The 14,599-nt window shown below is 40.8% G+C and overlaps 1 protein-coding gene across 1 annotated transcript in view; it reads left to right on the plus strand.

The window, feature by feature from the left end:
• The window catches only part of PAPPA2 (pappalysin 2), a 230,588-nt gene that overhangs the window by 158,036 nt on the left and 57,953 nt on the right, over window positions 1–14,599 (plus strand). The window contains exons 15-16 of the mRNA XM_058660702.1: window positions 675–852; window positions 2,573–2,786. Coding sequence (XP_058516685.1) covers window positions 675–852; window positions 2,573–2,786 — 392 coding nt within the window. The remainder of the gene's footprint in view (window positions 1–674; window positions 853–2,572; window positions 2,787–14,599) is intronic.

The following is a 14,599-nucleotide window of genomic DNA, read 5'->3' on the forward strand; positions in this document are numbered from 1 at the left end:
GAACCATTCTCAATGATATTTTCAATAGTAGTGTCACCTTGCTTATGAGTGTCAGCAAGAAACATTTGACACATTCAAATACAGGAGGTTTTTCAAAGAATTTAACAAAAGGACTCCTTACAAAGGCATAGGGAGAATCTCGAGAAAGCACCAGGAGGTGGTGCAGTACCCCAGGATGAAGGGGTCAACCTGACAAATAGGGAGTAGAAGAGCCGCAGGAAGAAAGGACAGATACTGCAGGAAGAGGACTGCTGGATGATGCAGGAAAAGCAACAACCTCTTCTGGAAGAAGGAAAACAAGCCCCTGGCATCCATCTCCCCCTTCCTCTTCAGTATCCTGAACACAGGCACAGGTCAGAGTCACTCCTAGGGACAAAGAGGGTGAGGAGAGCACAGTGAGACTATCTGGAAGAGCAAAGGCAGGGCAAGCAGCAAAGCTGGTGTATAGAAGCCCTGGCAGTCAGTGACTCTCTTAGAGTAGCAGACAGGGTTCATTGGGCATGGGCAGATGATGTATGAAAACCGTGAGGAATAAAGAAGAACACCACAATAATTTTGTCTGTACTGAATAGGTGGACAAATACTTTCTGGGTTGCTTTCAAAGCCTGGAAACTACGAATGTTCTGATAAACCCTTTTGTGTGAACTTGACAAAGCTGACATTTCTGTTTCTAGAAGGAGATCCTGCTCACATGTGCTTCTGGTTACTGGGACATGGTTGTGAGTTGCACGCCTCTGGACTGTGGCATTCCTGACCCGTCTTTGGTGAACTATGCCACCTTCTCCTGCTCAGAGGGAACCGGATATTTGAAACGCTGCTCAATATCTTGTGTCCCACCAGCCAAGCTTCAAGGTACTGTCTAGATGATCTAAATTCTCTTCAGCACCGCTTTCACTGAGACACTACAAGTCCGTTTGCAAACACCTTCCCACTGGCTCTGTTGTGTTACCCTCCTCTGTAATATCAGCAATAAAGAGCATCACTACTCTTTGTTTCTGACTACTTAAAGGATGCACCAGCTCAGGATCTCTTGAATAAGCCTTTGTTCTGTTTTTAGTGGACTTTGTGCACCCGCATCAAGCCAACCAGTACATGTCATGTCCTGATATGATTTGTAATCTGGAAATACTTAACCATGCCTATTTTGAAATGTAATATTGCAATCACCTAGGAGTCAGATGTATTTATTTCTGTGTTAAAAGTGAGAACACATTTATGCAAAGGGAGTTCATGGAGGAATAGTGGGCATTGTGGGGCAATGGGTTGAATTACCATTTGTGATACTTGGTTCCCATATGGGGTGCTGGTTTGAGTCCCAGCTTTTTCCTAATCCCAGCTTCCTACTCATGCTTTCTGAAAGGCAGCAGGAGACAACTCATGTGCCTAGACCCCTAACATCCACATGCATGGGGGATTGTGGCCTGATTTCCAAGATGCTGCCCTTGGTGTGGCACAGCCCTGGCTATTGCAAACATTCTGGGTAAATGAACCAGCAAGTGGAAGATCTCTCTCAAGTCATGGAAAATGCTTAATATATATATATATATATATATATATATATATATATATATATATATACACACACATATATGAATATATATAAACATATATAAATGAATAAATATACATATATAACGATAAATGTATATATACATAAATGAATATATATAAATGAATATCCATACATTGATTTTAAGATATTTTTCACCAAATAAGTATGCCTTTTAATTCCACTTTTCAATGGATTTCTTGAAGTCTGCTTATAAGATTTGTACCCAGCTATACTGTTGGTTAGCCATGAAGATGAGGTGGAACTTGCTTTACCTGAACCCTCATGTTGCTCTTGACTTTGCAATCCTCCCAGACATCCATGTGCCCAACAGGTACACAGGAGACTTGTTCCAAATGTAGTTTCTGCACCTTATCCAAGAGATTATGATTTGCCAGATCTGGGATGGTTGATGTCACTGCTGTGAGAAGTCCATGCTGTGCCGCTGAGAGAAGCAATGACATATGTAGGGCTCTGGGTTATGATATTTAAGTATCGATTTTCACAATCAGACTGAGCTCAAATCCTGACTCTGTACCTTACTAACCTCAGGAAAATTATAAAAATTTCAACTTTCCCATCTGCACAGTAAGGGGGAATAACAGGATATATTTCTTTGGATTTCCTTAAGGTTTGAAGTTTACAAGAGTTAACCCACATAAAAGACTTGGAATAGTGCCTGGCAATGGTATGCATTGTTAAAGTATTATCAGTTATTACCTTGGTGCTTCTGTGATGCTCTCATATTTTATTATTTATAGATAGGAAGCGATGTAATGATTTGATAATAGCCATTCTTTTGTTCATATTGAGAAATGGTTATCTGACTCTAACTCTGTAATGGGGACCACGAGAGTCTTCCGTAGGTAACAAGGTGTCAGATGAGCATTTGAAGTAAGAGTCCAGAGATCCTACTCAACAATAACATGCGTTTCAAAGAATGCCAGTTAGTTGTCTGATTTCTACTTCTTCCGTGTCTGGACTCTGTCCTCAACATCCCATACTTCTCTTTCCTGGAGTCAGGACGGAACCCGTGGCTGACATGCCTCGGAGACGGACTCTGGTCTCTCCCAGAAGTCTACTGCAAACTGGAGTGTGACACTCTGCCGGTCATTCCAAATGCCAACTTGCTCCTGCCTCACTGCCTCCAGCACAACCATGATGTGGGCACCATCTGCAAATACGAATGCAAACCAGGCTATTATGTAGAACCCAGTGTGGGGAGTAACAGCAGGAGGTGAGTTGCAGTGCCCCTGTCTTCCAAAGTCCTTCCTCCTCTCACATCTTGTCCTTGTTCCCTCCCTCTTAGAAATCCCACATTCCTGTTTTGGAGATGATTATGAAGACCTTTTGGGCTGCCCATTGCTTGAATGTTTGTTGTTCTGTGTCTGTCTTCGCTTGCTGTTTATTACAATTGATGGATGACTTGCAGTGTTTTCTAAAGGTATTCTCTCCCAAGGGAGAGGCCAGGGTGTCAGGTAGGTGTTGCTTGTTTCTTGCTGTTTTAAATTCTACAGTGATTGTCAGGATTGAAACCTCTCATGTGTCCCATGTCACCTGACTCTCACTCTGTCCTGGCATATCCTCTTTCAGGATGAGTAACCTACTCTCAGGCTCTGGGAGAAACCACCTAACTGGTCCCCATTGATATGTCTTTGTAGTTTAGTCAGATTGGGAACTTTCTCTGGCATGGTTTTCGCATTTGTCAAATGGGAATTGGCTTACATGGCTTTGTGCTACTGTAAAACAACACCATAGAAACTTATGGGCTCGCAGTTCTGAGGCTGGGAGGGCCCTGTTGAGGGTCTGGCCTTGGGCTCACAGTTCTGAGGCTGGAAGAGCCCTGTTGAGGGTCTGCCCTTGGGCTCACGGTTCTGGGGCTGGGAGGGCCCTGTTGAGGATCTGCCCTTGGGCTCACGGTTCTGGGACTGGGAGGGCCCTGTTGAGGATCTGCCCTTGGGCTCACGGTTCTGGGGCTGGGAGGGCACTGTTGAGGGTCTGGCCTTGGGCTCACGGTTCTGGGACTGAGAGGGCCCTGTTGAGGGTCTGACCTTGGGCTCACGGTTTTGGGGCTGGGAGGGCTCTATTGAGGGTCTGCCCTGCACTTGTGAGGGTTTTTGTGCTGCGTTATGTACACCTTGGCAGAGAGCATGATGTAGAGAAGAGAGCAGGAGATTGAACTTATAGCCTTCTGTGCATCTTTAGTTGGCATTCATTCATTCATTCACAAAAGTGGAATCCTCATGGCCCAAACACCTCCTATTGAGCCCCAAATCCCAGCACTATTACATTGAGAATAACTGCCAACATGTCTTTTTTGGGGGGACACATTCACACAATGCCAGAAACGACAATAACATTAACATCTATCTGGTAGAGCTCATGTGCAAACTAAATGAAATAATGCATGTAAAATATAAAACTTTGTATATTAATTTTTGAAAGTATATATCAACACATGTAAGTCATTGCTGTTAGATGATAGTCTTGTCTTCTCCTTCCTGCACGCTATGTGTGTGAAACTCCTAGACTCATAGCTAGGAGTGGGCATGGTGCGTGCCAATCGCTCAACAAAACGGTTTCAGAAAAATAAACTTTCTGAACAGGCAAAACAACCAAAAAACATTTAGGGAAGAAATCTCCACAAATTTGATAAATGGTAGCTGCTCTTTTCCTATGGTATCTTATGTAAGTACGGGAGAAAATCAAATCCATTTGTTTTTCAGGACTTATTCAAAGAATGGCCATCTTAATTGTTATGATTTTTTAAAACTAACAATGGCATGGGATTACCAATGTTGCCAGGAGATAGAAACTTTGCTTGTAAGTTACAGTTGTCTAAGAGGGCAGAAGAAAATGAGGCTGCCTCCTCTCCAGCTCACTACCATCCTTTCTCTGTATTCCCATCTTTGCTTATGCAGGCTTCCAGGCTTTCCGCACCAGAAAAGGCCCAAAGAAAGCTCCTTTCCTACCGACTTAGCCAAAGGGAAGAATCAAACTCACTAGAACCTGAAGTTATGAATGATGTATTCATGGTAGGCAGCACTCAGATTCTGTGTTTTTTCAAAACTAGTTTAGAGAACCAACAGCACATACCACATGATTTTCAGAGGATCCAAATGCAACGACCATAGTTACACATGGACAGATGGTGGATGCTCACTCAGGTAGTCTTCAAGTAAGAATGCTATTCCCACTGGCCTGAACCTTAGCTTTTTTTCCTTGTTTTGCTTTCTCTCTCTCTTTCTCTTATGTTTCTTTTACACAGCAGAAACCATTTCAGACATTTGCAGAACAGTTTGGTGAAGAATGAAGGAGGAAGAGAGAAAAGTCTTGGGACTAGGAGAAATTAGGGGTAGAGACATACTTCACCAGCACTCCCGGTCCGTGGTTGAGCTTGATGTTGGAAGAAGTGAGTCTTCCACTTTCTGCCCCATTCTTGCATCCCTGGCCCTGGCAGACACACACGAGGACCATTTGTGGGCAGAGGTTTTCTGGCTGAGGGTTTGAACGCTTGCATCACAATGTCAGCATCCATGCTGGCTTAAACATTTATATTCGCAAGCACTGTACTGAGGGGAGATTAAATTATTTACCACCCTTGTAAACTGATTAAATCTTAGTTTACACCTGTTTACATAGCCGTGGCTTGGTAATCAGAGGTTTGCAAGCTGTGTGTAAATCACTGTCACTTGCTGCTTATGTTTACGGAGAGAACTATGTCAGCCTTGCTCTTCCCATGTGGAAAAAGGCCCAGAGTTGTACAAATGGGGTTTGACAAATCTTTCTAGGACAAGCAGACACAAAGAGAAGAAATTAATGAAAGAAATCTGGAAGACCAATCAAGAGAGACTGGATACTCCTGGGAGTGACTGAATCAATTGATAGATTTCAAAATTGACATTGGAACAATCCTAAGGATTTCACTCAATGTTTTTATGTGTATGTTGCCATACACATAATAATATTTCCACTCAGCCATTTTATTTTGAGCATGACATTTGGGTATGATGCTGAAGAGATTTTGCTTTTAAAATATGCTCTTATTTTTAATTCATGCATAGTAATTGTGTATATCTATAGGGGGCAGTATAATATTTATTTAAGATTTTTTTATCAGAAAGATTTGCATAGTGAAGGAGAGGTGGGAGGATCTTGTTTTCTATTGTTTCATCTGGACGGAAAAAAAAACTTCAAATAATGTCAGGGCTTTCATGATTTGTCTGATTTTTGCTCTTTCTGTAGTTGCTGGTCTCAACATCTTCTCTGGAGATCATTTCTCTCCAGCTGTTACAGACCTTCTGTAGCATAGCAGCTTTAATGCTCCTCAACTTTTAGGTCTGCATGGAAGTTATGCATGCATCATTCTGGACCTAGAAACATGCTGCTCCTTTTACCTGAAACTCTCCCAAAAGTGATCTTCTACTCAGCTAAGTCTTCTTGTACATTTAGTATAGATATCTTGCTATGCAGGAAGCCTACCAGACCTCCCCAGACTGTAGGACAGATCTCTCACACAACTGCCCCCACTGTACACAGAACCATTTGCAGGCTATCACCTCTACCATTACTGACAGTCTGACCATTCCTCCACAATATCCAATAGCCTATGCCAAATCTGCTTCGAATTACGTGTTCTGCAATGATTACAGCCATCTCCAGATACTCCACAGATAGTTTTTGAATGGATGAAAACATCACACTTATTTGAAAACTCACAAAGGGTGTTTGGTGCTAAATATTGAGAGGGAAAAGAAGGTTTTAAAAAATTTATTTGTGCATTTGAAAACTTGGGCTAGAGAGAAAGATTGAAAGAGGAGTGAATTCCCATCTGCTGGTTCACTCCCCAAATGATGGCAAGAACCAGAGCTGAACAATACTGAAGCCAGAAGCAGAAACTCCATCTTGGTATCTTTCATACAGTTTAAAGATTCAAATACTTGGAGCCCCTCCAGCTTGACCATACATTAGAGCCTCTGGAGCCTCTGGAGTTTCTAATGTCGAACACATGCCTCCAACCAACTACAGACTGTACCTTAATACAATGATGGAATTTGAAATTGTTTGACACATGGTGATAAGAAAGCAGTATGCATTTGGTAGAAGAAGAACTTAATATTTATATAAAAAAGCTTTTTCTAGGCTGTTTTATTTAAGATTTATTTATTTTTGTTGGAAAGTCAGATTTGCAGAGAGGAGACACAGGGAGAAAGATCTCCCATCTCTTGGTGTACTCCCCAGGTGGCCTCAATGGCCGAAGTTGAGCTGATCCGAAGGCAGCAACCAGGAGCTTCTTCTGGGTCTCCCACATGGGTGCAGGGTCCCAAGGCTTTGGACTATCCTCCACTGCTTTCCTAGGCCACATGCAGGGAACTGGATGGGAAGTGGAGCAGCCGGGGCATGAACCAGTGGCCAGATGGGATCCCGGCACTATGTGAGGCAAAGACTTTAGTCACTAGGCTACTGCACCAGGAACTAGGCTAACTGGTAAAATTGTTTTGTGGAAGATACAAGATCCTGAGGATAAATAGCTGATACTCTCTAGTGTGCTGTTGTTAGACTGCGATATTCAGTAGGATGGATGGAATAAGTGTGTATAAATATAGATATGGGTTCAGTTCCTGAATGGCCTCAACAGCTGAGGCTGGGTCAGTCTGAAACCATGAGCCTGGTACTATGGGTCTCCCATATGAGTAGCTTGCTTTTCCAGCTTCACAGGAGGATCATCAGCCTGCAGCTGGATTGGGAGCAGAGATAATACCTTCATATGGGATGCCGGTGTCAAAGAGCTGCTTAATGTCCTAGGCCACTGACTCCTAAATGCTTATTTAACTTAGGGTATCTTCAGTTTGACGTAGCCTCCAACACCAAGCAGAGAGCATGTGTATGTTGAAATTTCTTAGTTAGGGTTTGGGCATCAATATTTTCCAGAGGTTTACAAGCACCTCGCCACAAGCAAAGTCAAGAAAATTGGGTGGAACTTTTACTCTTGTGAGAAAAATGTCATATGTGTATTTGTGACACAGTTTGAAAAGTGACACAGTTTGAAATCAGTGGAATAGCACTTTGGCATTGCAGATTTCACAGACCTCTTTAAGGTTTGTTTATTTATTTTCCAAAGTAATAAAGAAAGTGCAAACAGAGCTGTTTGCGGTTTCAGGAGCTCTTGTCACTTCACATTTTGTAAGATTCATTAGCTCTCCTTCGAACCATCATTCTTCTTCTTCTGTGCAATTTACTCTGCTATGCACATCATCTTTAATCACACCTCCATTGTTTCATTAACCTGACTTTATAGGAAGCAAAATAAATGCATTTGACTTCTATTTTATCAAAAAGCCCAGGTTATATTCTCCCTTATCTTTCACGTTCACAGCTGCATTTTCTCATTATACATTATCTTTATGTATGAAGGTTAGGTTAACCTCATTAGGACTCATAATTAATTTTACTTCTAAGTTATTTCAACCCTCTAACTTTGCTTAGAAAATCTCTCCTTCTATAATTCGTTCAACCAGATGCTATCTGCAAGGAGCTGGATTGGCAAGATCATGAAAGTAATCACAAACAGCCATTGTTTCTGAAAGTTGACTGTGGTATCAGCTTCTCCAAAAAAACACAAATCTATTTAAGTTCTATAAACACAACTGTAGGTCAAACACACATGAAGTAGACTGCCCGTTGTGACTATTGACTGTGTGACCAATGTTTGATGGGGTGAACACCTTTAGTGGAGCCTTGCTGGATCCGACTTGAGGGAGAGATTGGGGAGGGGCTCTGACTCAGTATGTGTACTTGACCTTACTCTGCACTTTGACAGAGATTCAGGAAGCTGCAGCATGGATTCTGTTCCTTTAGGGTAATGATGATTATGATGGTGATGAATCAATCTGCCATGTAGGCCAAGTACTGTGCATGCATTGCTCCATCTAGTTCTCGCATAATAATGTATTTCAGTATTAACAAAATAACAGTATAGTACAAGCGTATAACAAATACTGTGGTGTATTATAATGTGTTATAATAAACCTGAGATACAGTATGCCTACAGAGCACTCCCATTGACTAACCAGCCAATAGGTGGCAAGCTAAAGATTAAAACCATTTTGACATCAATGTTTGTGCTCTTGGCTAGCAAGGCTTCTGACCTTGAGCAAATCATCCCATTGATCAGGGCTTTATTTTCCACATTTGTAAAATAAAGAAAAATCTTAAGTTTTTTTTTTTCTTAGCTTTAAAAGTCTGTATTTTATTCTCTAGCTTAACAGAGTCAGTGATGAGAGCCAACATTCAGGTATAACACCATTGAGAGAAGGGACATATAATAATTTAGTACTACTAAAAAAAAGCCAGGATTGTTATCAGCACAAATACTACAAAGGCATAAACTTGGTAACACAAAGGGTGATGTTAGGGTAATAGCTGTAGACCTTTTGATGTAAATGGACAAAGCTTTATTATTTTTTTCTTGTTGGATGTTGGTCTCTCATTCTCCATATACAATCAGCTTTCCTGGTTGTATCTCCCTTGAAGATAGAGAGTTAAAATGTGTATTTTTAAAGATTTTTAGAATTGTGTTTAAAATGAAGCAATTCATGACAATTTGGCCAAACTTCTGAGAGGGGTTTCCTTAGTCTGAGGTTTATTTCCTATCTTAGTGGTTAATTATATAGGCTCTGAGTTTCAAGAGATCTAAATTAAATCCCAGTGCTGTTGTTTGTTTAGCTCTTTGATCTGGAACAAACTGTTGATCTATACTGAACATCACTATTCATATTTGCAAAGTGGAGTCAATGAGGGTTTGGGGAAAGATTGTATAAAATAGTAACTGGAAAGAAAAGGAATGCAATTTTTGATTATATTATTCCTGAGTTAAGCAGAGGCTGCTGTTGTTTTATCATAATCACCACCACCATAAACAATAACAACCCCAGTGTTATTTATCAAAGAATACACTCAGCAATGTTTTTATCCCTGGCCTTTGTCCCCCTTTTGTGACTGGTTCATATACTCCCAGAAAACAGCACAGAGATGAGGAAGAGTGGAACCGCACTCAACATGCAAAGTACAGGATAAAAGAAGCAGACATCAAAACTGAAGCTTCATTGAACTGAAGACTAAGAAACTTCATACCCCATCAAGAATTATATCATCTCATTGTCAGTTTCACTTCTACAGTGGTCTCAAATAGACCCTGGAGAGAAAACCCAGAAATACAGGGGAAAAGGGAAGAAAGGTAAATGAAACAGAAATATGGAGTTGGACATTTAGCTCCCTGCTAATGCATCCAGGAAGAGAGTAAAGGATGGCACAATGCTAGTCCACTGTCAACCGTTTGGGAGGTATGAGTAGAGTTTCAAGCTTCTGGCATTGTCCTGATCCAGACCAAGCTATTACGGTGATTTGAAGAGTGAATTAATGATAGAAGATCTCTGTCTCTCATCTGCTACCCCCTTCTACAACTCATTATCCAAACACACACACACACACACACACACACACACATTGAGTTAGGAAGGTGGACATTGTTGTACAGTGTGTTGAGCCATGGCTTATAACACTTGCATAAGTACGTCAGAGTGCCAGTTGCACAACAGCTGTTCCATTTCCAATCTGAGTTCTTACTGACGCATCCAGAGAGGAAGCAAATGATGACAGTTCAGAGTACTTGGGCTTTGCTCAATCACACAGAAATCAGCATGCTATCCCTGTCTCTTGGCTTGTGCCTGGCCATTATGCGCACATAGGAAGTGAACCAGTAGATAAAAGATACCGTTTTCTCCCTCTTCCCTTCCTTTCCTCTGTAGCTTTGCCTTTAAAATAAATAACTGAACTTTTTAAAATTATGAAATATTATAATTTTAAGCTTAGTGCCACACCATTGTGTGTGTGAATAAATGCTATGTATATGTGTGTATATCTCCATGTGCTACAATATATTTGCCAGGTAAGGAATACGCTCTAATCTCTATGTACACTCTTGCATCTGTGACAAATGGAAATTTGTTTTCTTTCCATTAGGGCTTTGTCTGGCTTTATAATTAGTGTTTGTAGTAAATATATTCAAAGTTTACCCTCGAAATCCTCAATTCTCTTGCCATTGTAGGGTAATTTGAGCTTTAAGCTAATTTATCACAGGTCAGTTTGTCTTCAGTGAAATCAAACCTCTGCTCAGAGACTTGGCCACTCAAATACACACCTGGGTGCAGACCAGCTCACTGCTGCAGGCTTCACAGGGCCCTGCCTGTGGACACACAGACCCTCACTGCAAACATATCACACACTAAAAGCATACGTTTCCCTGTGACCTTCAGGGAAGGTCTAGACTAGAGGCTCTTAACACTAAGAAGAGGAATAACTTCATAGTTACATATGAATCCTTAGGACTTCTTTAGCCAGTTCCTTTACTTCCTGACTCATGCTTAGCTTCTTTTTCCTGACCCTATCTTGTGTTTCAGGCTCCTGCTAACCATTTCTTTAACCCAGTAGGCAAATATGTTGGTTGTGACTTTGCCTTGACTCTCTGGTAATGGGATGAGGCCATTCCAACATGTTTTTCTAAAATTATTTCCTGAGGGATTTGGGGTGGGGCAGAAATCGAAGGACTAATTGGGGTGACTATGTACAATGTCCAGGGGCAGCCGCAGAAGTTCTTGGAGATTAGTGCTGGTTAATGATTTCTACTGTTGTTGTAGACAGTGCTTGTCATTGAGCCATGTGATTTAAATTCACTAGCTCATAAAGTCTATATGCCTTGTGAAGGATGCAAGAGTATACCCTGTTCCAGACAGAAAACTGAGCACATGAGCCTTTACGTAAACTGTGTGAAGTCAGAGATTAGTAAAGTACCAGTCAGGCATCCAAGTGTCAGTCTTCCGATTTCAAAGTGTTTGCTTTCAAAGCCTGCTGATGTTTGTGGTGGCTTTTGGCTCTTCCTTTTCTATCATGGAAAAGTAGCATGGGAACATGTCAAACATGCTTTTATTTCCAATAACTGGAAATAAAAACTTCACACATCAATGGATGTGATGGTAGAAGAAATGTAGGATTCCCCTCTGTACATCCCAAGTGCCTAGTCATGTGACAGTTTTCCAAGGGTTCTGATACATTTCTGGACCAGTGTCTTATTGCTGTATCTTTGGGACAATGTACTGAGCAAAGAACTGCGTGCTTGGAGATAACTATGCCATAAGGTGGTTGGTAATTCCAAGGTGGAAATGTGGGGATGTAGATGTTCCTAAGAGAACTTTTGATCATCTATAAGTTGGGATAACCAAGAAATTAGGAGGTAACAATGCCTTGAGTAATTATTGTACAGATAACTTTGTGCTGAAACTTTTAAAGATGCTAAAAGAACTTCTTACAATTGACAGAGCACTCTGAAGTTGAATTTCATAGTTTGTTATGTTGCTGATGCCAGAACTTTGTTCCACTAGACATTCCACAGGCTTTTCCCATCTCTTCCTCATGGCAGATGGCAGGGTGGGAGACGGTGGGTGGGAAAACAGAGAGAATGAAAAGAGAGAGGGAGAATGAAGCTATGGATAACTGTCTCCATTCACACATTTGGTCAAGATCCTTGAAACTTAAGTCTCATTCATTGCCATGGTTCTTACAGGCACTATTATACTGCTTGATCTGGTCATTCTGAAATCATGTCAAGGTTTGCCTTTGCTGCTCCCTTTCATGTCTATCTGCAACGTTGGTACACCTTTCTTTGACTCCCACAAATCAGTAGTTTTTGGTCTTCTTATAGTAATTATGTTTATTTCTACGACCTTAGGACCTAATGAATAAATAGAAATATGTTCTCTGCTCAGTTAATGTTTCTAGTATGAACATAAGATAGACAAGTAATTGATGAAAGATTACAGAGGCAAGAAGTCCCCATTAAAACTTTTCAAATACCATCCAACTCTGTGTATTGCTGTCATTTCTAGTTCCACAGATACCTAGTAATAGGAATTGAGGTTATACTGCTGCATACTATTGTTAATGGTTGTTGTACAATTTTGGGTTTACATTGCACTCATTCAAGAAATTTTATGTTGATTTTATGTTGGAAAGCAAGCTTAATATTGGGGGAATAAAAAGCTCCTCCTCAATAAATGTAGAGAAAGGATCGCAGAGGTTTAAGATCTCATGACTGTGGGACTGTTGAGCTGGATAAAAATGAAAGGTTCTGGGTGGTGTGACAACACAGTGGGGCAGTGAAAGATGGACAGGGTTCCCAAGGCTCGAGTTTAGGTGCCCAGACCTATGTTCAGAGGCATATCGCACCTCGTAATCTGGAGTCATGAAACGTAATAGTGGAAATCCGGATTGTCTGTACGAGTGTTGGGATTAAGATGCAGAACACTCCATACAGATTTATGGTTTAGCAGGCTGCTCATTCTGAAATAAAGGCTGTGTGTTAGAAACAAAATGCTTAGCCACTTCAGTTTACTAACCTACAAAATGAAAATACTGTAATACAATAGCCTCTCTCTTACCTCTCCTTTTAGGGTAGGGAAGCTAAACAAATGCAATGAGAAAAGAGGCAATTTGCTTATGACTCTAGTCCTAGGGATGCAAACAGTTCCACATTTTGCGGTAGGCATGATGGTAACTTGAGCAGTTTGAGGACTCCATGAATGTGATATTTATTATTCATAGTTTTTTTTGTCCATTCATTGTACCAGTATTTACTGGCACCTAGTATATCCCAGGCCTTGTGCTGCAGACTGAAAACATCATAGTAAATAAAGCCACAAGCTCACATTCCAGAATGGGCAGATACAATAAACAATCAAAACCAATAAAAAATAGTTGCAGTGTATGCAATTTATTCAAAGAGCAAATATGTTTTATTTTTTTAAAAAGTAACATAAGGATGCTCTGTCCTTATGAAACTGTTTCTTAGATGTGAAGACCGAGAAGGAGCTAGCAAGAGGAAGAACAAGTAAAAATCTTTGCAAGCAGACAGGATTGTATCCTTTGGCAGGAAAGCTGGGAGTGGCTTCAACATTGAGTCTGCCATCCATAAGGGAGATTTGGATTGAGTTCCAAGTTTCTGGCTCTATCTTGGCTCAGTCCTGCTTCTCTGGTTATTGAAGACATTTGGGGAGTGAACCAACAGATGGAAGATCGCGAGGTCTCATTGTGTGTGTGTGTGTGTGTGTGTGTGTGGTATGTCTTTCAAGTAAAATAAGTAAATAAAAGTTTTTATAAATACATGGAATTTAATAGGACCAGACTACCCGTAAGAAACACTAGACTACATGCCCTGGACTGTCAAACAAGTGATGATTCTCTTGGACTCAGCAAATACCTCTATTTACTTTTTAAAAAACCTTACAGTGGTGCTAGAAGGATGGAGTGGACTCATGTGTTCCTCAAGCAGCATCAATCAGACTTTCTGCCAAGCTTGGATGACAAGACCCTTGTTTCTGTCAATGATGTCAGAAGCAGAAAGTGTGCAGCTGGACTGTCATCACTAGGTGGATACCACAAAATCTGGAAATTTGAAAAGAGCACCTTCTAACTTGTAAATCATGGTGATTTGTCTGAATAAGTTAGAGGGAAAATAAATACCAACATCTTCCCCTAACCCATGATACCATTCGGAGCGAGAAATTGGAGACTGACTAGCAACACTAGCCTAAAAGCTAGATGCTTGAAAAGTCCAAACAGGAAAGCTACAGCGTTGTTAGAGGGTGACATGACTGTTTTCTTGGCTTCCATGAGAAAGTAGCAGAGGTTTTAGTATATTGCCAACCAAGTTGCACATCAAACTATTATGAATTTGAAAAACCCAGAGTCCTAGGCTAACCCCAGAAGGTTTAGTTCAGTGAGTTTGGAAATCTGGTTTTTCAGGGTGGCTTCTCCATAATTCTTATGGGGTAACCTGCTGGAATATTGATCTAATTATCATCTGTGAAACTATGACTTGAACGCTTTGAAGTCTTTGTCACTTTTGCAAATAAATTGCTTTCTCTAGGATGTCAAACAAGATATATCTATGATTATAAATGCACACTTGCATGCCTGTAAACTGAGATATTTCTGTCC

Source organism: Ochotona princeps, chromosome 2, assembly GCF_030435755.1.
Source record: "Ochotona princeps isolate mOchPri1 chromosome 2, mOchPri1.hap1, whole genome shotgun sequence".
Taxonomy (NCBI): Eukaryota; Metazoa; Chordata; class Mammalia; order Lagomorpha; family Ochotonidae; genus Ochotona; species Ochotona princeps.